Below are 27323 nucleotides of genomic sequence, written 5' to 3' on the forward strand. Positions count from 1 at the left end.
AAACCGAGAACATCCTCACCCCTCCTTCCAGTCGTTACCCCCATTGTTATCACTCAGGCCCACAAGGTCTCCCTTCCTCCCACTCAGCCTTATTTTAATCTCAGTTTTAGTATTTCTCATTCTCTGGAGGAAACACTCCGACCATTTGTCTTTGTCCCTCTGTCCTCTTTCATTGTCCTGTCTCTTCACACAACAATGAAAAAGCTGAGATGAAAATTGAAAAAGAAATTAGCCCTTGACCAATAGGTTGAAATCAGTCTGGCCTTTGGTGATGGGACTGTCCATGCATGTAGTCTGAATAGATAGGACTACAACAACAGTTGGGCATCTGACAGGATGCCCACCCCACCCATAGTATGTAACAGCCATTTTATGAATATAAGGAGTATTCAACAGACTCTTGACTGACAGACATCCACCAGTGGCAAGAATCTCTTCAGGTCTGGCCTTTTGATGGATGCTGATTACAACTTCACCCAGAGAAACTCACAGTCTGTATATTTATTTTTATCTGGTAGAGGAGCTTAATGTGGAACCTGCCTGGAAGAACCCACATTGTCAAGTAAGTAGGATTAGCAATTTTTTTATGTTTATATCCATACAATATATACAATACAATATATAATTTGTATTATATAACCAATTTCCTCCACCAAGATCCGTAATATATTTTTAGTATAATTCAAACGGAGTAAAGGCCTAACACATAGGAATAGCTGCTGTGTTTCTTGTCTAAAAAGTTCCACTGATCTCATACTATGTTCAAAGTGGGGAATGGTAATAGTTTATTTCTAGCTGTGGGCTGACATGAAGACATGGTACAGTATTTTAAGAAAGCATATGGTTTAAACCAACACTTGTGGGAGAAGCTACAGTATAACAGGCCACATGGACAGAAGCATACTGGTGTGTTAGTATGGCATCCCCATTTTTTTAATAACACAATCTAATCATACACATACTTATTTTGTGTTTTTTTTTCTTTTTAGAAAGACTTTCAAGTGGTCAAGGTGTCAGATATGGGATTTTAACTTAAAATCCTCTGATAAGAAACACACAACCTTAGCCTTGTTGTCCTTGTTGTCTATTGTACAGTTCAATTTTTATAGGAAAGTTTGTCTGTAACTTTCAGAATATGGTACTTAGAGGTTGATGCCCAGGGACATTTAGCTATGGTATGGAGGGTTGAGAGTTCCACCCAGTACACCAAAGCCTATTGCACACAGGGCCCAGCAGACATTCAGCCCAAGGCCGCCGACCCAGCCTCCAAAATCCCAGATCCCAAGTCGATTGAGCAACCATTGTGGATGTGCCAGGCAAACAAGTCCGATTCAGGGAGGTCCCATAACGAAACTGCAGCACTGAAGGATGAGCGACCAATGTCCTGGTGCAAGACACTACAGCACAACCTCAGTGGCCTTGTAGAGTCATTCCCCAAGGACAGGGCTGGACTGTGGCCAAAAAACGGCCCTGGCATTTTTGGCCATAGCAGCCAAATATGATTATTTACCTTATTTACACTCCTTTGTGCCGCTCCACGTGGCCTGAGATTTCATTGGCCTAGGTCAATGTCCTTTAAGACAGTCAACCAATTGGCCACGATTCATGTCTTAGATACTCTACCGTTGTGGTAATAAATAAATTGGCCTAATGAACTTTTTAAAAAATATTAAATTATAACTGACGGCCCCAGCCCAAAAATGTGCGTCGGTCAGGCAGGCATTGCCCGGTATGCCCTATGGTCAGTCCAGGCCTGCCCAAGGGGCCACATCCACCCCAGTAGCACAAGCGATTGCCAAAACCTAGGTATTTTTAATTGTGAATGTTTTTAATCTCATCCTTGACCTGTGTATGCAAAGGTAAATATGTATAGGGGTTGTCTTCTGCTCTGTAGATTACACCACCTTCTCATTTTTATTTGGTTTCTGTTGTTTAATTAATTATTATTCATATTTTTGTTTGTTGTTTTATCCAAAATCTGCTTAAAATATGACCAGCATGTGAGTGGGAGGTGCAAGTCAAAGGTTCTCGAACATGACCGAGAGCATCAAGCATAACATGACCCAGTCTTGTGTTTGGCAGTGTCGCCAGTTAGTTGGCTAGTCTTCATCTCGCTGTTTCTCTTTTTCTCTTTAAACTTCTGGTGTAGCCTGTTTGAATGCTGGCTTTACAAAAGAGCCTGAGGCATGCTGGGTAAATGGGTCACTCTCTGTAGTTCCCTGTTTTGGGAGCCTTGTTTGCCTTCTGTTGCTCAATTTGTGTGCTCACCACAGTCCTGAGCTGTACCTCCTCTTTCAGTTCTGCTTCAATAGCAGTAACATCTTGAGCAGAATGTGTCAATGTGTATAGAACCATTATAACCTCATTTATCCACTGATTAAAACTTCTCCATCTTTTTCCAGTTTGTTCTTGTGCAACACAACCTCACTTGCCATAGTGAAAATATTCATACACAATTACAGTGATCAGTTGGGAATAGCAATCTTGTTTATATAAAATCTACAGAGAGAATGTTTAATCAAGGAAACTAGATTAAGCGTTTTGCCTCAGGGCGTGACAGCAAGGCTCTGCCTCTTCTACAGGCACACTCAGAGCTCCAAGCAACAAGTCTGACTTTTTTTTTTAACAAAGCATTGTGTGTTGTGCTTACATATTTCTTTGAATGCCAAATCATGATCCCTGCTTCATTTCACTCTATAGACATATCAGCAGGCAGCATCAAAATCTAACTGTGATAATAGAAAAATAGAAAAAGAAACACCAGAAAAGATTCCATACTTGTAAAGTGAGTTCTGATATGCATCTTTGAATATCCCTAAACTGTACTTATTAATTTTAATTTTAATTCAGAACTGCATAAAGTTATCTATCTTCTGTATGCCACTATTAGCAAGGAGTGGTATCCTCATGTAATTATTTAACTATTATGTAAGAATTCTGTGGAAAGCGTTATGTTGTGTGCCAGGTGTGTAGGCTGAAGTATTTTTGCTATTCTGAGAAGCAAACTACGTGCATGATCCAAGCATCAACACGGAAATTTAATTCCATTTAGTTGGCAAAAAAACTAAACAAAGAAAAAAAAAACTTATGCAAGTCTCACATGTGTGTGCGTGACTGCTTGTGTATGAGGCTCTGGCATGTCCACAGTGTCAAATACTGTAGTGTGCGTGATCAAAAATGTGAAATCTGCACATTTGCTAATTAATAGCTGCTATTTTAAAATTATTCTGTAACTTGCCCTGAATTAAGTTAGACTGTAAAATTTTATTGAGTTATATATTTTAGTTCGCAAAATAATTTAAATATTTGATCTTCTACATTAATACGACAGTCGACATTGTGTATTTTTATAGCAACCTTACTTTTTTAGTAATGATGCACCGTAAAGTTTTATTCACATTTACAGTTCCCTCTGAAAGTATTGGGACAGTGAAGCCAAATGTTTTGTTTTTTCTTTACACTGAAGGCATTTGGGTTTGAGATCAAAAGACGAATGAGATGATATATAACACTCTTAGCTTTAATTTACTGATATTTACTGATATATCTATACGCATTAAACGACTTAACACATGCCAATTTTAGTTTGAGAAAATACCACTTTTTTAAGCAATCAAAAATAATGGAACGTATGCATGACAGGTGTTTCTTGTTTTCCAGGTGTGCCTTGTACACCGATTGTATAAACAATTGATTGATTGAATGTTTACTCTTGGTTTGAGCCCTGAGTTTTGCCTAAGAAAACTGCATTGTTGAAAAGAATAAACTCACATGAAAACAGAGAGCTGTTTATGGGAAAAAAGCCAATTGAAGCTGGAAAAAGATGAAAAGTAGATTAGAGCCAGTGCATAACCACTAGGTCTAGCCACGACCACAAATTGGAATGGCCCTGTTATTTAATAGCCAGATATTAACAAGGTCAGACAAGAAAAACAACAGTAGTTGATGACAAAAACATCATAAGATCTGTAAAGAACGTCATCAATTACCCTCACAAATAGGAAGGTACCACAATCCACCACTGGAAGATGACTTTACGAGCAGAAATATAAAGACCATACCACAAGATGCAAATAACTCACCAGCAGTAATAATTAGAAGGTCAGATTGGAATTTGCAAAAAATTACAGACATGATATACAATGTTCTGAAACTGAAATTAACCTCTGCAAAAAGTGATGGAAAGGTCAAACAATGGAGAGTGGAGAAACTGCTCATGATCCAAAACATACATGCTCATTGGTGAAGCACAGTGGTGGTGGTGTAATGACAGAGGAGATTGAAAGGGGGAAAAAAAGGAAGTTACTTTTGATCTTATACCCAATCCTCTTCAGTATAGCTGAAAAAAAAATAGTGTTGCTGTTCCAATATTTTTTCGAGGAGACTATATCAAGTGTCCTTGCATATTCTTACACAAGTCTTGGATTGTAGTGTCTCATAAGAGTTACACATACCAGACTATTAATTCTGTCTAGATAAAGAGCAAGGGCAAAGGGCTCAGTCTAGATCACACCTAGAGAGTCCTTCTCAGCTGCATTCAGGTCAGCAAAGAAACAGTCATCACTGCTTTCTATACAGTGGGCTTGATTTTGCCACTGCATTATCAGGTCGCCATTGTTCTGAATTGAATCGAGTTACATGAAGTAAGAAACAATAAGAATTCTAAATTATTGGGGTCCAGGCCCAGTCCAGGTATGGGGCCCAGTGTACATCATACCTAACTATAGCTACGAGTGAGTCTATACACTCTTAATGATTTATTAATCACATTTTGGTTGTTCACTTCCCTGGGTTTTAAAGCACAACTAACTTTAACTCCTCTCTGTGTAGCTTCTTGTCTGTTTTACACATATTATTTCACCAACCTAATGGAGCCAAAGCCTATATTTGCTACATATAGAGTTTCTCCCTCCAGTTACCACAGTTTTTATAATATATCATAGTATTACTATTTTATTTCAGACATTATTATGGTATGACCACAGTACTGTGGTACTTTAATGGGTACCATGTATTGCAATACTTTGGTGAAAACCATAGTACTTACTAATTACTAGGATACAGCTGGTATCTTCTATGGCATGGTTCTATATACTGTATCATTTAGATACTGTATGTTAGTACATACGCTAGTATGGTACTTATTTTATTTTAGTGCAGTATAATAGGCAGTACCAATTTATGTAATATTAACAATTTTAACATACACTATGGTATTTCATTATGGTTATATAGATACAAAGGCATCATACTATATAAATATTACCATTATGGTACAATAAGACATATAACATATTTTGAAAATATGCTGGTACATGTTCTAATGTACCATGCTGTGGTTCATGTGCTTTGTCAGCAAATAAGTACCATGATACTGTCAAAAAACATGTTATTATATACTATGGTACAGGTTCTATTGGACTACTTTAGTAACATTTCTAATGGGTTTGAATTTTATGTAGAGTACCAGTCGAAAGTTTGGACACAAGTATAAATATTATTATTTTTTTTAGATTCTAGAACAATACTACAGATTTCCAAATTATGGAATAACACATACAGTATGGGATAGGGTAATTAATGAACAATTTCAAACAATTTTCAAACTTCTTCTCTGCTGCTGAAGTTCATTTAGAGATACCAGCCTCAAAAACGACCAATTAACGGCACCTCATGTTAGAGTCGTTATGAAGGCTTTACAGAACATAAGTAGCAGACTCATCTCAATATCAACTGTCTCAATATCAATCAGATTATCTATAATAATAATATATTATATTATCAATAATATCAGATTGTTGCATATTTTGGATGCCTTAAGCATTATTTAACAATGTAGAAATAAAAAGAAATAATAATAAAAACACTTTTGACTGGTAGTGTACTTAAGTAAATAATTATTGATGAATTTCAAGTTTCCTTTATAATTATTAGATGTTTTATTTAACAAGTAAACAGTAAAATTACTTATGCTTATAATAGATTTAAAAAAAAATGCTGGAGTCTCAGTGTTTCAACATTTATAAAAGTTTTAAATGTCATTTTCATACTAAAGAAAAATAAGTGTTACTTAAACATATTGCTGTGTTTATTTTCTTTAAATTGGTGCTGATATCGCACCCTCTATGTTAAGAAATTTATGAAATTGATGATAATGAAGTGCCGGATTTTACAAATTTGAATGATATGAATTTGTTTCACTGCAGATCTATTGCCAGACTCTGAGTTTCAATCATATTTGCTGAGTTCCAGGACAAAAACATTGTGCTCCATCCATTATTCATCTTTCTTTATAATTCATAGTTTAGCTGAAAGGAGTTATCACTATGTACTGAACATATGTCATGTGTTTCTTCACTTCTGGGCAGATTCAAAAGACTAGTGCAGGAAGAGAGAAATGTAAAGGAAGGGAAAGATGCACTAGCAATAAATAAATGTTAATATTATTTTTTATAAGCCCCTACTTAAGAGGTTTTTCTCTTTTTGGTCATATCTCTCAATTCTCATCGATGTTTGTGTGTTTCAATGGTAGAAGATGACATTTTTGTATCTGTTTTACATGTTTGCAATGCAAATTTGATTTTTATAGATTATCAATTCCTGCATGAGTAGTAGGCATGCCCTACCATAATTTTTATACAAAAAACCATGGCACATGCAGGCTCGAACTCTGACCTTTGGTGTCTAGTCACACTCACACTCATTCTCCAGCCCTCCTCCCCTCACCCTCTTGGGGCTTGCCATTGAGTAAAAGAGGCAGCGCAGCTGCTTGTATGAAGAGGGAAAAGGGAAGTGGAGGTAGGGTAGGCACAGGAACAGGAAAAAAGGGAACTCTGATATATTTATGAGAGCTATCTAAAAATATTTTTAATCAGCATGTTTTTTAAATAAATTTATATCTGTTTATGTATATTTGAAGTGCGTAACCACCGATTACCATTGTTTATACTTTTCATAAAAATATACAACCTACATGTCAAAAAAATGGTTGCTAGTTTCGGGAAGTTCTGCATGAGCGATTAGTTAGAGTACAATGTTCCTCATCATCACTATAATGCATTTTCATTATGCTCAGTTTATGTCCACAATAAACTTCCATTAACTGTCGAAATGTCCATATTTCCTCGTCTTTGCTGCAGGCTAACATGAGAAAACCAAGAAACTGACCCTTTAAACCACCAAAAAAGGGGTTTGCTGTCCTTCATTTGAATGTGCCTATATAACATGCATAACATATTGTTTTATAATCCATATTTAATAACGCTAAGACATAGAGACTCTTCTCTATCATTATCAAGGCATTCCTCGAGTGATGGTGACTACGAAGCATTCTAATAAAAAAGGTAAAACTACACCTGCAATAATCACCATTTAGTTGTCATTAGTTACTACTTTATCCTGGTCAGGGTTGTGACTCTGAGGAATAACAGTGGACACCCTAAATGGGACACCACCCACTTTAGAGCACCATGCACCCACACACCACCTTATAGCTTTCTATAGATCATCACGAGTTTCTAACAAGGGGGAAGAGAGAGTTGGTGAAGGTCTGTTGTCTATTTTGATTCGGTGTGCCTCTGCTGCTTGGCATCTGCTGGTCTTGACCCAGTGGGCCTGTTGGGTAGACTCTACAGGGAGAGGGGACCAGCCAGTGAATGAAAGGTCTAATGGAGGCCAAATAACAAGAGAGCAAAAGTAGGAGGAGGTAGAAATGAAGTGCACAGAAGAAAAGTGGTGTCAGATGTTGTTATTACAGGTTTGCAGAAATGGAACGGGAGGTGTGAATAGCTAATGGGATGCAGCATCACCTCAATCTTTATTTATATTGCATCCAAAACACCTAGCTGCCGAGGTCAGGTTCTACCCCAACAGCTTACTGACTTTAAGGTAGATTGTATGGTTAAATGTAAAGTAGTATATTAAACAAGGTTCTGCAGCTCCCTGCTTCATGGAACATTTTATGCAGCATTTTATCTTCTGTGTTTTACAGAAGAAAACGTCATGGTACTAACCCAGCAATATGGAATTAAGTGTTTACGTCTATTGTTAAGCATATACGTGATTTATTGGTTATTTTGTAATAACATCTCTGTGTAAATCATCATATTTGACTTTTAAAGTCAAATGTCATTTTCGTGTTGTTTAATACTCTTTTCTACAGTATTGCTATATGAAGCAATACTGCAAGTCGTTGGGGGAAAAAAGGGAGGGAAGGAGTGAGAGAGTTTCATCAACTTTGAATTTGTATTAATATCCTGGATTTGCCTTTGTACCTCCTCAATACATGGGAGATAAACGGTGACTAAAGTAGATTTTCCTGTTATTTAAGTAGGTATTCATATTTACTAATTATAAACATGAACCAAGTAATGGTTGCCTGTAAACATGTAAAAATGCATAAACATGTACATGACCCATAATTTAAAAACACTATTTAAAAATTTAAAATAAAAATAATTCAGAGAACACAGAAAAGATATTAAGTAATATTTGAAAATCACATATATCATTGTGAAATAACCATTTTAAATATTATAGACAAACATGGACTCCTGTGTACTGTGTAGAAACATGCAGATTTTATATTTAATAAAAGTGACATACGTACACTAATCTCAGTTCTTGCTTTGCTAATCTAAGCAAGAAAGTCAACAAAAGCAGAGCACACGCTTTTCTGTGAGAAAGTTTTATCCGCTCGGATGATGCCCCCCCAGAGCGGCCGAGGTAACTATAATTATGTATTTGAGGAGTGCTAGAGATTTCCTCCCCTTTAATGGTGGCCAGTATTAGTGTGAAGTCAGTCAGAGGATGAGGCCCTGGATCCTTTTTATGGGGAAGTCATTAAAAACACATGGTAACTTGACTCTCCACAGTGCAAAACAATAGCTGGTAGTGAATCATAGTAGTGTCTTTTTCTAGGTAGAAGTTTTCCTTATTACTTGTGAAAATGAGTTGTGTTTTTAGTGATTATTTGGAAAAGGGAATGTTAACATAGTGGTATTGCTATATTAGTACAAACAAAGAGACTTTTCATTTCTAAGTGTGGGGGGAAAAAAAGAAAGGTTAACAGAAAAAGCTGATGTTGTACGATGACACTGTCAGATCAAATTTTAAGAAAACAATGCATGGCATATGCAATACTTATTAGACAAAACCAATATACAATATTAGTCCTAAAATACACTGGACTATTAACACATAAATAATGTGACCATTACTTTTGATAATAAAGCAACATCTGCGAAATCTACCACAAATTCAAGCTAGTATAAATTTGGTCTTCAATTTCTTCATTTTTTTTTTTTTCATTTCAGGCTATATTCCAATCTCATGTGCAGATTTCCTGTAATAAAATCTAAATTCATTGTAAAGATGACTATGATAAAGTAGTTACTGATTAAAAAGATCAGTGAATTTGGTTATGTGATAAAGTTTTTGCATTTTGTTGTAGTTTTGTGTGCCTCATTATCAAAGATAAAGACCTTTATAGAAACAGACGGAGATATTATCTTGACCCATTCACACTAAAATATTTCAGCTATGACTACTTTTGTCACTGCTGTCATAGTCAGTGCTTTTATGTTGTTATTCACAAATTCATAAATCTGTCATGTCGCTTTTGCCTTTGGCTATATTTACACTGGCAGCACGGAAAACTGCACGCATTTTTGTTCCATGGAAAATAAACCCCATTACTAATAGCAGACCTGGAAATAATGTATAAATTATTATTAAACTGGTAATTAGAGCTGATCAACAGTTGAGGTATTTTCCTCAGCAACTGTATTTCTTTGCTTCATAGAGTTTCTGTTTCCGTCTCTCAGGGTAAGGTTTGAATCATGGACATTGGAGCTCCCATTGTTCTAGACCCAAAGAGGGAAGTCACAAAAGAAGATACAAAGATTTAGCTGCTAGCAAAGTGGGAAGAATTTGGTCTAGACAAGTCTCTTTCCTCTTGTCCCATTTTCAGTTTTGAGACTGAATTTAGACTTCCTAAATGAATACTTAATGTAATTCAATGATGAATGTGAAAAGGACGTTTGCCTGACTGTGATTAAATGATGTTAGGCTAGAGTGGCAAAGGTTCTTCAACACCGTCCTGTCACTGTGCACAAACAATTGTGCTAAATTAACGTGTTTCACACTTTGAGGCCCAAAAATTAGATCATTATTTTGCATAATGGGTGCCACTTTTGTAAGGAAAAAAGCAAAGGCTGTGGATTAACCCACCATCTTCCCATCCCCCATAACACCGTTGACAATGCTAGCTCGTCTCCAATACACAATGGGAACTCAATCTCTAAAGCGTGATGCTGATTTCGACACACACCTACAAGCAGGATTCTAACCTTCTAACTCTCGGAGGCTCTCTTGCTTTTCCTCTCATAGTTTTGGTTTTCTTTTGTTTATATATTTATTTTGTGAATATTTAAATAACTGATATTTAAAGCATAAAAAAATCCCCAACGTACAAATTTTCTCCACTTGGCCCTCTTTATTATTATTAAATAATTATGTGTAATGTTTAAAGTATATAATTTTTTACTTTTTTTAACTTTCTGGATCTTTACTAAACTTTCAGTCACGGGTGCAAAGTGGCAAAACTTACACACTCGTGCACTATATAGTGAATGGTGAATAGGGTGCAGTGTTTGGCTGTCAGTTGAGGTAGGCCTCATGGGCATGACGTCATCCAAAGAGCAGTTTCGGGTTCCCACCGCAGCTGTTTCTTGTTACCTTGGAAACTTGGCTGCGTCTTCCGAACTACAAAACGACCAATGGCGGGTTTGGGGGCATACTATGTATTTAATGGGGGTGCACGAAATTTCTGCCTCCGGAAAGTAAAAAAAAAAAAAAATCCTTATACCCAGTGATATGTCGTTTTTACTGGTATATGAAAGTATCTATATTGTGAAAGAAAACGCATTCTGGTTCAGGCATTGAACACGTTTTATTATACCGATCCCCATTTCCAGCTAAATCATGTTCCCCGTGGTGGTACACTCCCTGCAGGAACTGAACCGAACTTTTCATAGCCGGTGGATTTAAAGAAAAGGTGATGTACGTGATAACCCGTATGCAGTGTTGTGTATGAGTTTATAATATCATTAAAATAAAATAAAAATTGCATTGATTTATTTCACACCTCTGCGGCGTCTGACAGGTGAGCTAAGTTTTAAATGCTGTTTTATATATCAGTTGTGTAATAAAGAATCTGCATTATTTAGCTGTTCTGCTAAAATGCTGCTAGTTTAATAAGATAAATTAATGTACACCTTTTTTAAAGCTTTTTAAGTTGTATTTTTTATTATTATTATTTCACGCATGCAGTTAAAACGAGTACACAGTGCTTCTTGGACATGTCAAGTAGCTACATGGTAAAGCTAGAGTAGTTCTGGGTAATTACAGAAAGTTTGCCTTGGGGCGGTGTCTGAGTGCTGGATTTAGAGTATTTTCAGGAGCAAGTGCGCTTAAAACGGTGTGTGTGTGTGTGTGGAGTGAACGCCCAGACAGACCGCAAATATTCAGACCCACACAGAGATACACACATGCCGTAATTTTAAACATAATGCATAACTGTATTGCGGCAGGAACGGTAGAGGAGAAGCACATCTTTGCTCTTCCCTCCTAATGATGAAACTGGCATTTAGGCCACAGCAACTTCCTCTGTTTCGGGTTTGTTCACAAGCACGCCTGTATTTAAGAGTCAAAGACCTCTTTTCAGTTTTGTACTTACATAGGAACTTAAAAAAAAAAAAGGTTTATTCGCATTTGTTTCCATGAGACTGCAAGTCAACAAAAAGGCAAGGTACTCACAGTGGCAGGACAGTTTTTCCTTTCCATTCTTTAAAAACTGGCCCAATCTATATATATATATATATATATATATATATATATAAAATATAATTTTACCCTGTAAATCCCTCCATTCTTCCTTCTTTCTTTCTTTCTTTTTAAAAAAGAAACCTGAAATCTAAATCAGAATCAAACATTTGAATAATTTTCCCCCTTAAATTAAAAATGCAATGATTATTAGAAATACAACCTTATACATAGAGACCAAAATATATATATACTGTATATAAAAACCCAAAATTATTATTATTATTTTTAAAGAAACCAGATCTTTCACTCCCGAAAATCTCACATCGTCACAGATTTCTTTGGTTGTGCATGAATTCTGCTGTTTTAAACCCTTGGCCTTCTTGCCATTACAACCAAAAACATCTGACAAGAATTTCTGTATGCAGTGTTTGAAAAAATAATTCTGTTAAAATCTCAGCTGTGATGGTGGCAATGGCAAAATGTAAACGGAACAGAAAAATGAACTTTATCACCTCAAGTTCACTTTGAAGAATGTTGATGAGCCCAGCTTGCAAGGATTGGTCACATAAGACGAACACAGTAGTTTCATGTAACTGTAAGTCTATCAGGGGCCTCATGCATCCAGGATCCGGGTTTGATTCCCGGCCAGACTCGATTCCCGTCTCAGTGTGAATGGCGTTTGCATGTTTTCCCTGTGCTTGGTGGGTTTCCTTCGGGTACTCCGGTTTCCTTCCACAGCTAATTGGTCCCAAATCGCCTGTAGTGTGTGTGCCCTGCGAAGGATTGGCATCCTGTCCAGGGTGTACCCTGCCTTGTGTCCTAATTCTCATGGGATAGACTCCAGGCTCCCAGAGACCCTGAATACAGGATAAAGCGGTATAGACAATGTGTGTGAGTGAGTGAGTGGAGTGGAAGTCTATCTGACATGGAGAACACATTAGTCTGTATTCTGTTATAGAATTCAGCTAAGACCTTATTGAGGTTGTCCTGTACAGTGTTCCAGGTAATAATATAATTAATTCAGTCTATTTCAATTTAGTCCAATTCGATTTTATTTATATAGTGCTTTTAACAATTGTCATTGTCGCAAAGCAGCTTTACACAATCCAAATTAAAAAGAAATTATGGAAGTTTCTATGAAATGTGAATGTGTATGAATCAAAATAATAAGATTAAGAAAATCTTTTTTTCCAAGCTTAATAAAGAAATCCTTGATTCGAGACGTAATGCCATTCGGAAAAAAAATAATTTAACTGTATAACCTACAGGTGCCGTGTGAGTGTGTGTAGAGAGAGTGAGTTAGACTTGGAAAGCCACGATGCTTGAATGGAGACAATGGTGGTGTTTGGGAAAGTAAATGTGCAACACGTGCCGCCACTTTGTCCACTTATTTGCCCATACAAGCAAACATGTTAAACATTGAACACTTGATTGGAGCATGATGTATGTAAATTCCTGTCTTTCAAAGGTAAGGCAAACTGTATGGCCTCTGAGCAAGCAGAGCTAGGTTTCAAGATATACATTTCACAGTGTTTCCTTAATCAAACCAGATCGCTATTTCATATACTCAATATTCCGTAAAAACATTCCAGTGACTTCACATTATCCATTGCCGGTTCTGGCGTAAGATAACTGATCACGTTTATCTCTGTTTTATCTCAGTCTGTTTCTCTCATCTTGTTGCTCACTCTTTAACAATGCTGTTAGTTCACAGTTCATGTCTCTATTTTGGAGATAAGCCTCTATCAGTGCCTTGTGAAATGTTGGATATTCAGTGACACCCTTGTTCTATTCTCAGAGCCTGCTCCTGACATCATGCTTCCCTTCTCTCCCCCATGTCCCTGCTGGCTGTACTTGACGGTGAAGGTTGCCTCATAACGCTTCTTTTCCTAAATGGTGTTTTTTTAAACGTGTACACTGGTGGGATCTGTGGAGAGTCCAAGATTACAGTTTAGGTTAACTCCTTCCTGTGTTTTTCCTTTTTACCTTTCTGGAAGTGTTTACCAAGACACACTCCTGTCTAGTACTAATGAGTCGTCAGTAGCGTGAAAGACATTAAGGTCTGCTGGAATGAGTATTTAGTTTTATAAAAAAAAAAAAAAGCTTATTTCACAACTATCATCCTGGAAAGCTTAGCTGCACTTTTCCGAAACACACACAAAGCCTATATTTTTAAGTTTTAACTTGCAAAACATAACACAACAGCTTAAAGTTTTTCGGGAATGGGCTGATTTTTATATATATATATATATATATATATATATATATATATATATATATATATATATATATATATTTTAATGTAAAACTCAATTCAATTACTTTCTCACCCTTGGTTGAAGTGTGTGTAAGCCTGGGGACAGACAGGACACTGTCGCTTGGTCCCTAATTTAATACAACTAATGTGTCGACAGTGTGAAAAGAAGTGATGTGTATTCTAAAGAATGCGGAGATAGTAAATATCACTTGATAAACAACAGAATGACTTTGCACTGACAGAGTGTGTTGTCTTTTCCACAGCAGAATCTAATAGCCACTGCCAAATATGATGTGGTTATGACATAGTTTAAATAACTTTGTTTGTTTGCTGACTTTACTTGTTCGAACCATATGGAATTAGTCTGGGAATGCACTCTGGAACCACACACTTTTTTCCCTTTGTGTGTATTTTTTCAGATCTGACATACATGCACATACTGTATAGCCTATAATTACCCTTCCACCAGCAGACATTATGGTATAATAACAAACCTATAATCACTAATCTTTTTTACTTCCATTAACTACCCAACCTAAACGTGGTAAGCATCTTGTTTATCCAATCAAATCCATTTATGTAGTTTATTTATGTGGTTGTATGTATTTTATCCATGTCCCATTTTAAATAGATGTGTCTCACATGTTCAGAGCATGGTACAAATAATAAAACCAGGATAGTGTCTTTTTTGGATTATGAGTGTAATCCAATTTTTCAAACAGGCTCATTACTTAAATGGTTTTTATTGTAGCATTCTATTTCAAACATCCCACTGACAGAACAGGTTAAAGTTGACATTATTTATAGCCCTAATTCTTTATGGGTTATTAAATTTTAATTAAACTTGCCAGTGCCAAAAACAGGCTACATGTCCATGCAAACAAAATATTATACTTCATAATATTATACTTATATTTCATACAAATCACTGATGTTTCCCAAACCCTACTTTGAGATCATTGGACAGAAACGTAATATCAAACATCAAACTCAATTACTATAGTATGGACAGGAAATCTAAAAACCCTTTAACAAATAAACACCAGTAATGTATAACTGTTTTGTGTAACAGCTGCTATAAATGTTTAACAGCTGATTACAATAGGTATAATGGAAAACCATTTTTGCTACTGATGTTGGTTTTGATGCTAGAGTTACATTGATAAACATATCACTCATCACAACCTGCAGGGATGTTGTCAGTACCACTGTGTCATTGGAAACAATGGCTCTGTAGTGGGTTTAGTAATACTGTACAATACCACACTGTCCACTGAGAAACAAAAGGGCAAATCAAGGGCAAAGCAACTCCCACCCTCTGCTTCTACTGTGCTTGCTCAGAGCATCTCTGTTGTGAAACATAATTACAGTCAAGCATGAGCAAATTGACTAAGAGTACACTCACCTTTTCCCCATGTGTGTATTTTTGTTACCGTTAAAGCTGGCACTGGTTAACCCCATTAACCTGTGTGTGTGTGAGTGGGTGTTTTTGTGGTTGGTAATGTAGACTAGTGCAACTTTGACCTCAAAACGAACCTATTCGACTGATTGTATTTTCCTGTTACACTATAAGAGAAAATGTCAGATTAATTGCCTTGTACGTTTATACAGATTCTCCTATGCTATGTCTGATTTCCCCATTTTCCTGCTCTTGGTAGTGTTTGCTTGAGTAAGCATTTCTGCTTCTGGCCTAATGTGTATTTCCTGAAAGCTGTGTTTTAGAAATGTGAAATCCTGTTTGTCTGGCGATGTAATTGTGTGTGTCTTAGAGCATGGTTTATGATGTTCTGTATAAAGAATGGGTTCAAGCAGTAATCCTCCACCCTAAACTTTTTGTCTGTAATCCTCCTATTCAAAAAGCCTGCCACTCCTTCATGGTTTAGATGAATAGTTTGGTCGAAAGGCAGCAGGCACTGACAAGCTCTTGCAGTAGGACTGACCGACTTTAAGCATCGCAGTTGTGGAGAGATGAAATTACAACCCGGGGTTTGAGGTTGGAGTTCAGGGGTGAGAGAAGCATCACCTCATGCACTGAACTTGATAGCATGGTGAAGACTTGAAGATGAAAAGCCCGGCAATGACATTTCCTTTATGTAACACATTAATTGATGCACAATTGATGCTATGACATCTCATTAAAACTCTACTGCTGTCTCCCTTTGTGCTTTAGTGCACACGGATCGTTAGGGTGATCTTCTTCTTCTTCTTCTTATTTATTTATTTATTTATTTTTCTATCGGGTCTTTCCAGGTGGAAAAAGGGAGCTGCCACCCACAGCTCGGACAGAATTACAGCCGTTCTCATTAATATCTGTTACTGTAGCCGTAGGTAACTGTGATTCGTTCCTATTGTGTCACTCAGATATGAGCCCCTGGGACTAGTGGTGTCGGTTTCAAACGTTACAGGATGAAGAAATGTATTAAGACATCCACACCTGTATCTGAAGTGCCAGTAGAGGGTCAGGGCCGACTTTAACTGGTTACCTGCTCTGTGTCTGCATGTTTTCGAGCACATTCTCATGACATAATTGTACTGGATTGGGTAATATACTGTACAGTGGCCAAGAATAATACTCTCCAACATAAGTTTAGATACAAGTTTAAAAGCTCATAACAACACAACGTCTGAACAAGACTGAAATCCAGGTTCAGGAGGTAAAAGGCTTTTCAATTGGTTATGAAGTGAAGTTTAGAGAGATGGATTTACTGTTGTATAACATCTGGTGAAATGAATCTCAGATTTACTGAAATGGTGTGAACCCATGGCTCACAGTGTGGGGTCCTCTGGGAGTCCCTGGTGTATATCCAGACATGGATATGCCCCAGACATTATCACATGATAGTGGTGGTGGTGGTGATTACCATCAACTAGCATTAATGATATTATAGTTGTTAATTAATGGTTATTAATTTAAAACTTTAGACTAACTGCAATTTAATAATACCAGGAAGCGATGTGAATGTCAAGCAGTGTTTCTGGTATACCTTTGGGTAAGGGGAAACTCAATTCAGGAATTACAAAAAGCCCTAGTCATTCAAATAATATATTTTACATGTGAATTGGAAAATTGTGGCTTTTAAAAACTATTACACACAGATGAATTATCCATGATATCTTTTAAGTTGAATGATATAAATAAGTAGTCTTGTGTGTACCACCTCAGTGATAAGAAATAGTAAAGTTTAATTACCTTTTGTTTTCTAAGTGTGTATGTATTGTGCTCTTCTTATTAGTAAAATTAAATCTTTGATCCTAAGGGGTCCTTGAGAAAATCCTTGAGTTTGAAAGGAGTTTCCTGGCTGGAAATTTATTTTAATCGTTTAAGAATCCAAGGCAGAATGGTGGCATAGTGGTTTGATTTCTGCCTTAGGTCAGTGTGTGTGTTTCGGGGGGGTTCCTCCAGGTACTCTGGTTTCCTCCTATGTAAAGAAATGCAGAATAGGCTGATTGCCATTTCCAAATTTCCTGTAGTGTATTAGTGAGTGAGTGTGTGTGCTTATGTGCCCTGCGCTGGACTGGCATCCTGTCCAGGGTGTACCCCACCAAATGCCCTGAGTCGCCTGGGACTCTGTACAGGATAAGCAGTATACAGATTTAAGAATTCCTGGTTCAGTCCCAAAATCAGAATAAAAGTGCATTTTCTGTGCATTTACTGAGTATTTTGACATGGATATGGAATGTTGAGTGTGATTTAACAATTGAGTGTGAAACAGTTTTCTAAAAATGGAATTGAATGGTGAAGAACTGGAATTGGCACACACTCCATTTTATCAGGTGAGATCCTCTCTGTACAGGATATCCTTATAGCAACACTAAAAGTGTAATGTTTTCATAACTCTCTCTCCGACTACTTTGATGAAGCAGTCTGACCCTGTTGTATCACTTCCTTAACAGTAAGACCGAGGCAGAAAGGTGCTGGAAGAACAGGAAAACATTACTGAGCAGTCTTTTGGGAAATGACTCGTTACTGAGTAGATGTGGAGCGAAGAAGGGAAAAAAATGGAGCATGTGCAAATCAAATCAGACCTTTAGTTCATTGTTCAGTTCTTTGGGAAAAGAAGTAGTACAGGAAAAGTAGGGATTTGGGCAAATGTTTTTGTAGTTCCTCTTGTCATGTGCCTAGAAGGAAATGGTCTTCCTGCATGTACTTGAACAGCAGAGCTGATTGGACAGGCTGGGTGGAGCCGGGGAGACCGAAAGGAGGAGTATTTGAGTTCTCTCTTCTGTTGCACAGTAAACTCTCTCACATGCGCCTAACAGGTTCAGTGGGACACGAGTTTTCTAAACCAGTATCTGCTCTCATCAGGACATTATTTATTTCGATTTTCTGGTTTCAGCTGACAGGTCTTCACCCCTCCTTTGGTAAGTTTCTGCACAATAATGAATTAACTAGATAGGAATTTGTATTATTGTAATGGGTCAGAAGTGCAGGAATATAAGATCACTTTGATTTTATCTGTTTAAAATGTTTTACTTAAACTTTTTTTAAACAGTGGGAAATTTAGCTTATTTTATCCATGTCGGTGTAGAACTCTCTAGAGCACATCGATGCCTCACTGATCAAGTATGTTAATGGCGATCTCTAGACGATCATTGAGAGCTGTTAAACCTCCTGATGACTGAGCCTAAGCTATTGCTCATTAAGCTCCACTTTACATGAGGTGACAAAAAGCCCTCTGTCCTTGGGCCACACTACGTCCTTGGATTTTTCTTGCACAAACTTTTTTTTTTCTTATGTGGACCAGTAAATTTCTTGACTATGTAGGAAACTTTTCCCATGGGTATTAACTGTATCCAGAGAATGAGTCAGGATAAGGGGACATATCCTGTGAATATATGATGAGTGAATTAGTGTGTGTGTGTGGTGGGGTATCTTCCTGCTCATGTGGTCAGGAAAACAAAAGGAAGCCCTCTGTCACCAAAACAAGCTCAGTGTAAATTTGCCTAAACCGGGATAAATAGTCTGGCTTAATAGGGTTTGTGTTTTCCGTGTCTGTTTTGTGTTAACAGTTGCATTTTGTGCATGTGCGTCTCCGAGACACTGTAGGAAAGGGTGGTTTAGTTGATTATAGTGGAAAAAGATAAAGACAACACTCTGAGACTGCAGTGACATGACTGGGGCACTTGCACCACTACTTCAGCTTTGGGATTACACACTTACTGTAATGGGATGTTTGTATGTGAACATGAATATGTACAAAAATTATTTTCAGTCATGGCACAAAAAAAATTATTTTGTGTCTGTGCTGTGGCTTTTTCTTACATTTAGAGGCATGGACGCTTAAGTACAGAGTTTGTGCAATACAGTTTGTCATTCCTTTAGGCACCTAAATTTCCAAGTTCAGGCTTGTGGCCCGAAGGTCCTGCATTACTATTACATTCAACTGCAAGTTACACCAAGGTTATAATTGATAATATGATTAGACCATTTGTCTGCTGTCCTGCTCAACAAATGCATTGCTAGCGACAGTCTCATTGTTTTGCAGTTTGGCTAGGCTAGGCAAGGTTGTTGCTGAAGTGATACTGCTACGCTATAGCTGTTTTTGGTTTAGATTAGAGCCCAGGCACCCTGATGACTGTTAATCCTGAGAAAACGTCAGGGGGGATACAAACTTCCCAACAGTCATCTACTCATCTACTTGAGAGTTTTTTTTCTGTTTCCAGGGGACTTGAGGTAGCATTTCGGTACTGATGAAGAATGACATCGTGATGGATTTGGCCTTATAGGCCCTGAATCAGATGACTTTATCTCTGAAAGCCTGGCAGCCTATGATGGACGAGAATGGGGAACATGAGAGGAATGTGCAGCCGTGGGAAGGGCTTTAGGCTGGCTTGTACTTGCACAGTCAAAAGAGCCCTGAAGGCTTAATGTGTCCTACTTATCAGAATCTGAATTCTTGGATCTTTAATTCAGTTTTTTTGGCTGAATATACTGTATATCTGATGGATTTTCCCCTTTATATGGAAAACTGCCTATCAGAGCTAATTTATCTAAACCAATGCTAGGGTTGAGAATAGGGGTGTTGAACCACTTGCTCTTATTTTTGAATTTTTTAAAAATCAGATAATAAGGAAAATAAATGTGTAGGATCAGTTTCTAGCTGTGTTTCTACAAAGTTTGGCTTCCAGTGATCTAGTGTTAGCTGTTGCATCTTCAGCAAGTGTAACTGTTTGGACAGAGGACACAATGGTGTCCTCGCCATGCTTCATGCTTGGCACAAAAAGAAGAATGTCCGTGACGGCTGCATAATTCTTCCCTCAATGCTAGAATGCTTGTGGAATTATGAATCTTGAGAAAGTCCCAAGGGCTTAGACTCAGACAGGCTGTGGGTTGGGAGGAGGAGGGGGTGCACTATTACAACTCTTTGACACTCGAATGCCTCTGTGTTCAAAGTTTATTTTCTCCTGCTGTTAGTGGAAGGAGTTGTCCTATTGTGCTGGCACTGCATGTAAGAAAGGGCCACTTACTGATAAGGTGACTGCAATAGAGATGGGCAGGGTTATCAAGCAGAGTAGCCTGCTTGGGGCACCAGGCATCGGTTACTGTGGGAGTGGCGTGCGCATGTGTGTGTGTGTTCCATCTGAGGTATTAAACTGTCCTTCAACTACCACGGTAAAAGCTGGAAAGCCTCCTAAGGGAGACCTAACTGAGCTTGTCACATTAGGTAATGCCTAATGTTAGGGTTATTGCTTTGTCCATAGATCACTGCTAATTTCCAGGTAATTGTAGAGGTTAAAATATGTCATTTTAAATGACTTAAATGCCCATGCATGACAATTGCTCACTTCACACCTAGTGTGCATAACATAGAATTAAGTCAGCAATCAGTAGGTCTTCACCATGGCATTGGTTCTTTATTGCATTGAGGCGAATAATGATTTCCGTCTCCATGTTTGAGATCTACTAATAATTATGTCTTAAAGGTAATTTAAGTGTATTTGCATGAAAAACACACCAGATTGCAACTGAACTGAGACCAATGCCATAGAATACTCCAGTTCCCTGAAGGCATAGGGTCATATAGTGCACTCTGAGGATTGTGTGTAAATGGGTAATCACAGTTATCACTGTTGTTGATAGAGAGAAGTGACCTCCTAAAGATTGTGTTTGCATTTGAGTTCACATTATCTCAATGCTGCAGTAGAGTCCACCTGGCTTTAACTTACACATTCTACCTCTTTTTGCTCCTGCTTTTATTAGCTAGCCAAAAAATGTGCAATTTCAAATTGCATTCCTCCTGCAAGGGAGTGAGTAAGGCCTAAAGAACATTCTCACCAGCAGTTGGCTGGATGTGCTCTGTGCCTCCCAACAGGGGGGAGTTGTGTTGGTTTTGCTCATAGGTTAACAGAGAGAATTGAGCGTCAGTGTCAGGTCCAGATACTACTTTGCATGTCAATAATTTCCCTTACACATGCATGTACACATAAATCTCAAATTAACCTCTGTTTTTCCTTCTGACGCTTCTGTTGACTAGATACGGTTTGTCTAATTATTCTACTCGTTATCATTTAGATGACTTTATCTACAGGAATTCCTTTGTTTAAAGGCAAAAAAAAACAACAAAAAAAACTGAACTACTGGTCAGTGCCCAGACTCCCTTGTTTTCTGCTACTTCTGTTTTTATTTCCCTCGTTGCATTTTGTTGTTGCTCTTGTTCTACTGTCTCACATATGTCTGGCCTGCTCTTCTTTTCCGGACTGTAATTGAAAAAAAATTGTACAAGCACAAAATTGCCTCCACTCACACAGTCCCCTTACATTTACAGCATGCAGTTTCTCTCAGCTGGAATTTGTGTGGTCATTTTTTCCACTCTCCAGCTGTAGACTGCCGAGGATTTTACCACTGCTTTTAATGGCGCTTTTAGGCCATATACTGTCACGTTTTCCCAGTTTAGATTTCAGCCATAAACCTGTTTCTTTAATGTGAAACGATACCCTAAATTATATACACAATGCTCGTTGTGGGGGAAATCACAGCTGTGTTTTGAATTTTCGAAGCATTAAGTTATTCCCTGGCAACTGACATATATTACCATTAAGCCTTTAAATATTATAGGGATATATCAGCCTTTAATTACAAGGCGCTTTTCGAAAGCAGAAAGGATTTTTCTGGATGCCGGAGGGCTGAATGTCTATTACAACAACTTTACTGTTCACTATTATTTAGTATATATCTAAGTCTGAATAATTTGCATTTAAAAATGGATGAAATTTCCTCTATGAACATACAGTATGTTTATAGATGCCATGGTGCTACAGCTGTTATTTCATGTCTTTATCCATTAATGTAAGCAAACAAAGTTGGTCTGTGACATCATGGACACTTCCGCACGGTTTAATTCATTCCTGTATGTTCGTGTCCGGTCTTGTCTGACTTGTTAGATGCCTGAGTCTTTACCTGTGTCTCTAATGTTTTTAGCCCCTAGAGCAGTGGCTAAGGTACATATTGCGCAATAAGGTGTGAATGGTGGTGGTGGGGGCGGCTCTGGATCTGTGTCCTTGAGTCATGCATCTGAGTCAGTGTTTTTAAAATAAAAACAGGAAGATGGGGAAACAGCTATAAAGCTTGAATATACAGGATAGTACTCTTGGTGTTTGCATATTGTGTATGCTAAAGTCTAATGGCATAGAATCTTACTTGGCATTGAGTTGTGGTATTTACGTTCAATCTTACACCGTGGGATACTGTATGTGTATGGCAAAGGGCATCAGGGTGCTGAGTCCCAGTCAGTGTGAGTGAGTGAGTGAGTGAGTAACTGCATGTTTGGGTCTGATTCCTCTCAACAAATCTAGCCTGCCTGGATCCCCAGCAAATGCTCCTTCTATTAAAAGCCCTGCCACTGCCGGACAGCTGAACATATTTGAATGTATATGTGAATCAGTTATTGTACACACTGTGCCATCCTTAAACACATTCATATGCTATATTATTCCACTGTTGTTCTTAGAACATTATGCCTTAGACTCTTGCTTAGTCTGTGTATCTGGCCATCAAGCCTATAAACTAACCATTTTAAAATGTATTTCAACATAAAAGGACAAAGAAGGGACATAGAAATAAATTTGAGTGCAGATGTGATATTATATTATTCGTAGTCCAAATCTGCAAGAATGTGAGATAAAAAGTAAATAATTTCTTGAAACATGGCAATATTAGAACTTTGTTTATATTTAGGGAAATATACATTTACAAAGTACTGTCAATCAAACATTGTTGGGAAGTTTCTTGATGGATTAACCTAAATATTAAAGAAACAGATAGCTCTTTAGTCATCGTTTAATGACAGTTGCAGTTGTGTTCATAGCTATAAGAATTTATAGCATTTTTATCTCTGTGGCAGTAGGCTGATAATATGACAGTAATGTGCTTTGTGTAGATAATACACAAACCCTATTCTTTTCATGAGAATGCAGCATAAGTGAAGAAGAAGAACTAATCATTCCCCCACAAACATTTTAATAAAACTGAACATAAAAGATTGCAGCTGTTGTTTCAGGCCTTTCTCCCTTTTTGTTGTCTTTCAAAGTATTTCATTTGAATGAAAATTCAGTAGGCGTGTTTGTTGTGAGTGGGGGGTGGGTGTGTACAATGGTTAAAGTCTGGGATATTAGCCAACTGAAGAGCTGTTCTGTCTCCCCCTCCTCCTCTCTTTCCTCTTATTGGCTGCTTGATGAAACAGCATCTGGAGCCTCTGAGAGTGGAGAAGGAGGAGCCAGGCAGTGCATTAAAACCAAGTATCTGTCCCATTTACTCTTCAGTGCTCCACCGTGCTTTAAATGTGTGGAGCTGAGGCAGTGAAAAGTGTTCTCCCACTCATTTCTTAGCTTCCTCTTATTTCTTATTTCTGAGCATGTTTTTCCTTTTTTTCCTTTTCCAGGAGGCCGCAGCTTGCAAAAGGGAACCTCAGGATTACAAACTCTGGGGATTATAAGGGACAGCGTGTATGAGAGCTTTTTTTCAAAAAATTTTTTCTTTTTTTTTTAACCAGTTTCAGCATTGAGTTTACCAACTGCATTGACTCTGCTGGGTCACTCTTCGGGCTGAATGCAACCTCTGGCAACCCCCTTCAACAAATCTTTTTTTGTGTGACCAGCACTGGGAAGAGCAAGGATTAAAAGACAGAAGGTGACACAAAAAGAGCGAGCAACAACAGCAGGAGCAGATCACTCAAGTCAGGGCCCTCTGGTGGGAAAAGAACTTAAAACCCAAGACAAAAGGAACGTGCAAGTCACTACAAAAGACTTTTCGGAGGAGCTGGACATTTGGAAACACCGAAGGGTAAAGACTATTGGCCTCTGGTTCACCCTTCTTTAAATTGTTTCCTCCATCATATTCATTGACCTAAACCCATCATGTCTGTGGAGACTCTTCGTCCATCAGATGGTCGTTTGGCTTTTACCTCTGCCATGCCTCTGCGAATTTTAAACAAGGGCCCAGACTATTTCCGCAGGGTTCTTGAGCCTGGTGCACGCAAGCTGAGCGCTGTTGAGCGTCTGGAGGCCGATAAGGCCAAGTATGTGAAAAGCCAGCAGGTGGCTCTCACCAGGCAGGAGCCCATCAAGCCCCCAGTTATTCGCAAGCCACTAATGTCTCCGGCCATGATGCTGCACACTCCTCCAGCCAGGAAAGTTCCCCGAAGACCCTCAGACACTGAAAATGGGGGACAAGGGCCGTGCAGGGCAACGCCGCTCAACCTGGATGCCCTTAACAACCTTATTAACATTGCTGATGTGCCGCATCCCTCATCTCCTGCTCCTAACTCTCCTTCTCCTTCAACCATGTCTGGGCAGTCAGCAGAACCTCAGCAGATTTGTGGCTTTAATGGGCCCTTTCTCTTGAAACCTGCTTCATCCTGCACTTCATCTTCGCTCAACAGTCACGTCCAGCCTTCTTCTCTTGCTTCTCCTTCTTCAGAGCCAAGCCACAGGCCCCCACCTGTGCCAGCAAGAGTTGCTAGAGTCCCTGTACAGGGCAACTACAGCAGTCGCAACCCTGTGACTGTGCGACGGGTTGATGTGCGGCCACAAGCGGAGATCAGGAAGCCACAGAGGATGCCTCTACAGCCTCAGTCCAAACCTCTACAACCTAAACTCAGACAAACCCCACAGCCACAGGCACCACCTCCACCTACGCCATCCTTCAAATCGCCATCCCTCCCCTTACACTCTTCATCATCCCCTTGCGTACCCTCTAGCCCCCTGTTGCTACGAGCAGCCATGCTACCCCCAGCCTCACCAGCCTGTACCCGCTTGTCGTCTACGAGCTCACGAGGATCAACACGCAGACGCCCCTCACTACACCGCTCCAAATCAGACCTGAGCGACCGTTATGCACGTGCGAATGCTGACCTAGAGCGTTTCTTCAATTACTGTGGGTTAGAACCCAGCGAATTGCAAACTATGGACATGGAGCATTTTGGACGTGCGAATTCTGATATTGTTTCCATTTCAAAGCTGCGCAGCGTCAGCACACCCAGCTCGGAGTGTGGGGATGAAGGCCGGCCTTACAGGGAGGAGGACGATGATGATGAAGACGATGGCCGTCCAAGGCCCAATGACCGTGTTCCTTATGGGATCTCAGTCATCGAGAGGAATGCACGTGTTATCAAGTGGCTCTACGGGATCCGACAGGCTCGGGACTCTCAAAATGTTTCCAATGTATAGGTGCCTCACAGAAACACCAAAAAACTGGTCAGAAGGAAAAGAACGGGGACATATCCAGAACAAACATGCCCCAATTTAATGATGTCTTTTTACATGCAATATATTTATTATGTTTTTTGAATAAGATATTTTGTGTTGTATATTTGTGATACATATGGATTATTCTTTACTCGCCTTACAGCAAGCTCAAGGATAATAGTTCTTATACATTTTGTTTGTGTTATGTCGTTATAGGTCTTTTTGTCAAAGCAGCCCTTTGTTGCTTCTTTTGGCTAGGCAATTTGGGCTGTAATGATTTACCTCAAATGGAGAGAAGACTGGAGCAAGCTTTAGATTCTCTGCACATTGACTTAGAAAGTGAAAGTCATTTTAAGCAATAATTAAAGTACTAGATACTAAGAGCTATGAGAGTGTGGTTGATGATGGTTATGATGAACACAGCAATAGGCCAGCTGTAATGTTGATTATCAGGTACTTAGTCTTTATATCAGATTTAGTCTTATTCAATCAACTATGTATTGATATTGGAACTGTGGATTCCAATATGTCAAGACAGCATGAGTAAGAGCTTAGTTCAGGTACTGTTTCAGGAAGCGAGTACAGCTTTCTGATAGGGCACAGTCTACCCAACCCCCCGTCACGGACAGAAAAGTTGCTGTAAGCCACAACTAGGACTAAGGTCTAGTCAGCATGTATTATAGTAAGACGTGCTCATACACACCCACACATAGATGCATGCACTCAAAGGAACATTAACACACTGACTACTGGTCACTGTGGAGGACATGTTCTCTCAGCGTCAAGTGTGAGTGTGTCGAAAAGACAAAACGGGTGTGTTGAGATATGGCACTAATGGAAGCGCAAGACTTGATACTGTGAAGGAACTCTGAGCAGCTTTAAACATGTTCCTTTAAATGTCTTTTTAAACATGGCTGTGATTTTTGTCAGCATGTAAGCGTTTATGTTAGCATGCATGGTTTTATGTACAGGTGATAAATGGAAAGCCTTTTTAGCCAAGCACAGATGCAACCATAAAACATTCCAACAATAATGTTAAAAAAACAACAACATTTTTTATGGTTTGGTTTGACTTCCATTTTATTCTGTGTTCATACAGCACTGTATCTCCCACCACAGGTTTATGTAATGTTGTCATGTGAGTCGCAACTCTTATCTGCTGAGAAGAATGGTTAAAGTTGCCTTGAAGAAAACTTGAGTTTATTTGTTCCAGAAAAGCGAGACAAAATGCTTTTTTTTTTCTTAGCAGGTCAATTGTCAAATATTCACCAGTAGTCTGATGTTACACCATAGCAAGCTTTCAGGGTTTGCATGCTTCCTTTTTTCTATGTGCATCGTAATCTTTTCACATGCATATTGTTGAACGTGAAACACTTATACATATTACCTGTGTAGAATACTGTGTCGCATCAAATAATTCTTAGCCATGTTCTCTGGGCAATGAAGTATGACCAGGGTTGTGTGTTCAGCCTACTAGTGCTTTCAGCACTAAGTCATTAAAGACTGAATTTCTGATGTCTTCTAATGATATTAATAAACTGAAAATGTTTTACAAGAA

The 27323-nt window shown here is 38.5% G+C and overlaps 1 protein-coding gene across 2 annotated transcripts; it reads left to right on the forward strand.

Moving 5' to 3' along the window:
• The first annotated feature begins 436 nt into the window (after positions 1 to 436).
• Positions 437 to 27323, forward strand: wu:fa11c10 (protein FAM110B). Of its 2 annotated transcripts, none has more exons than XM_053481823.1 (2): positions 437 to 562; positions 23962 to 27323. In XM_053481823.1, exon 2 carries the CDS (start codon positions 24437 to 24439, stop codon positions 25745 to 25747), a length of 1311 nt encoding a protein of 436 aa, XP_053337798.1. In that variant the 5' UTR covers positions 437 to 562; positions 23962 to 24436; the 3' UTR covers positions 25748 to 27323. The 2 variants fall into 2 exon arrangements, with proteins under 2 accessions (XP_053337798.1, XP_053337797.1); XM_053481822.1 differs by lacking the exon at positions 437 to 562 and adding an exon at positions 18326 to 18445.

Source organism: Clarias gariepinus, chromosome 22 (assembly GCF_024256425.1).
Source record: "Clarias gariepinus isolate MV-2021 ecotype Netherlands chromosome 22, CGAR_prim_01v2, whole genome shotgun sequence".
In the NCBI taxonomy this organism is placed as follows: Eukaryota; Metazoa; Chordata; class Actinopteri; order Siluriformes; family Clariidae; genus Clarias; species Clarias gariepinus.

Bases quoted from the DNA above. Each gene is read 5' to 3' on its own strand.
- wu:fa11c10 (XM_053481823.1), top strand. From the start codon at position 24,437: ATGTCTGTGGAGACTCTTCGTCCATCAGATGGTCGTTTGGCTTTTACC.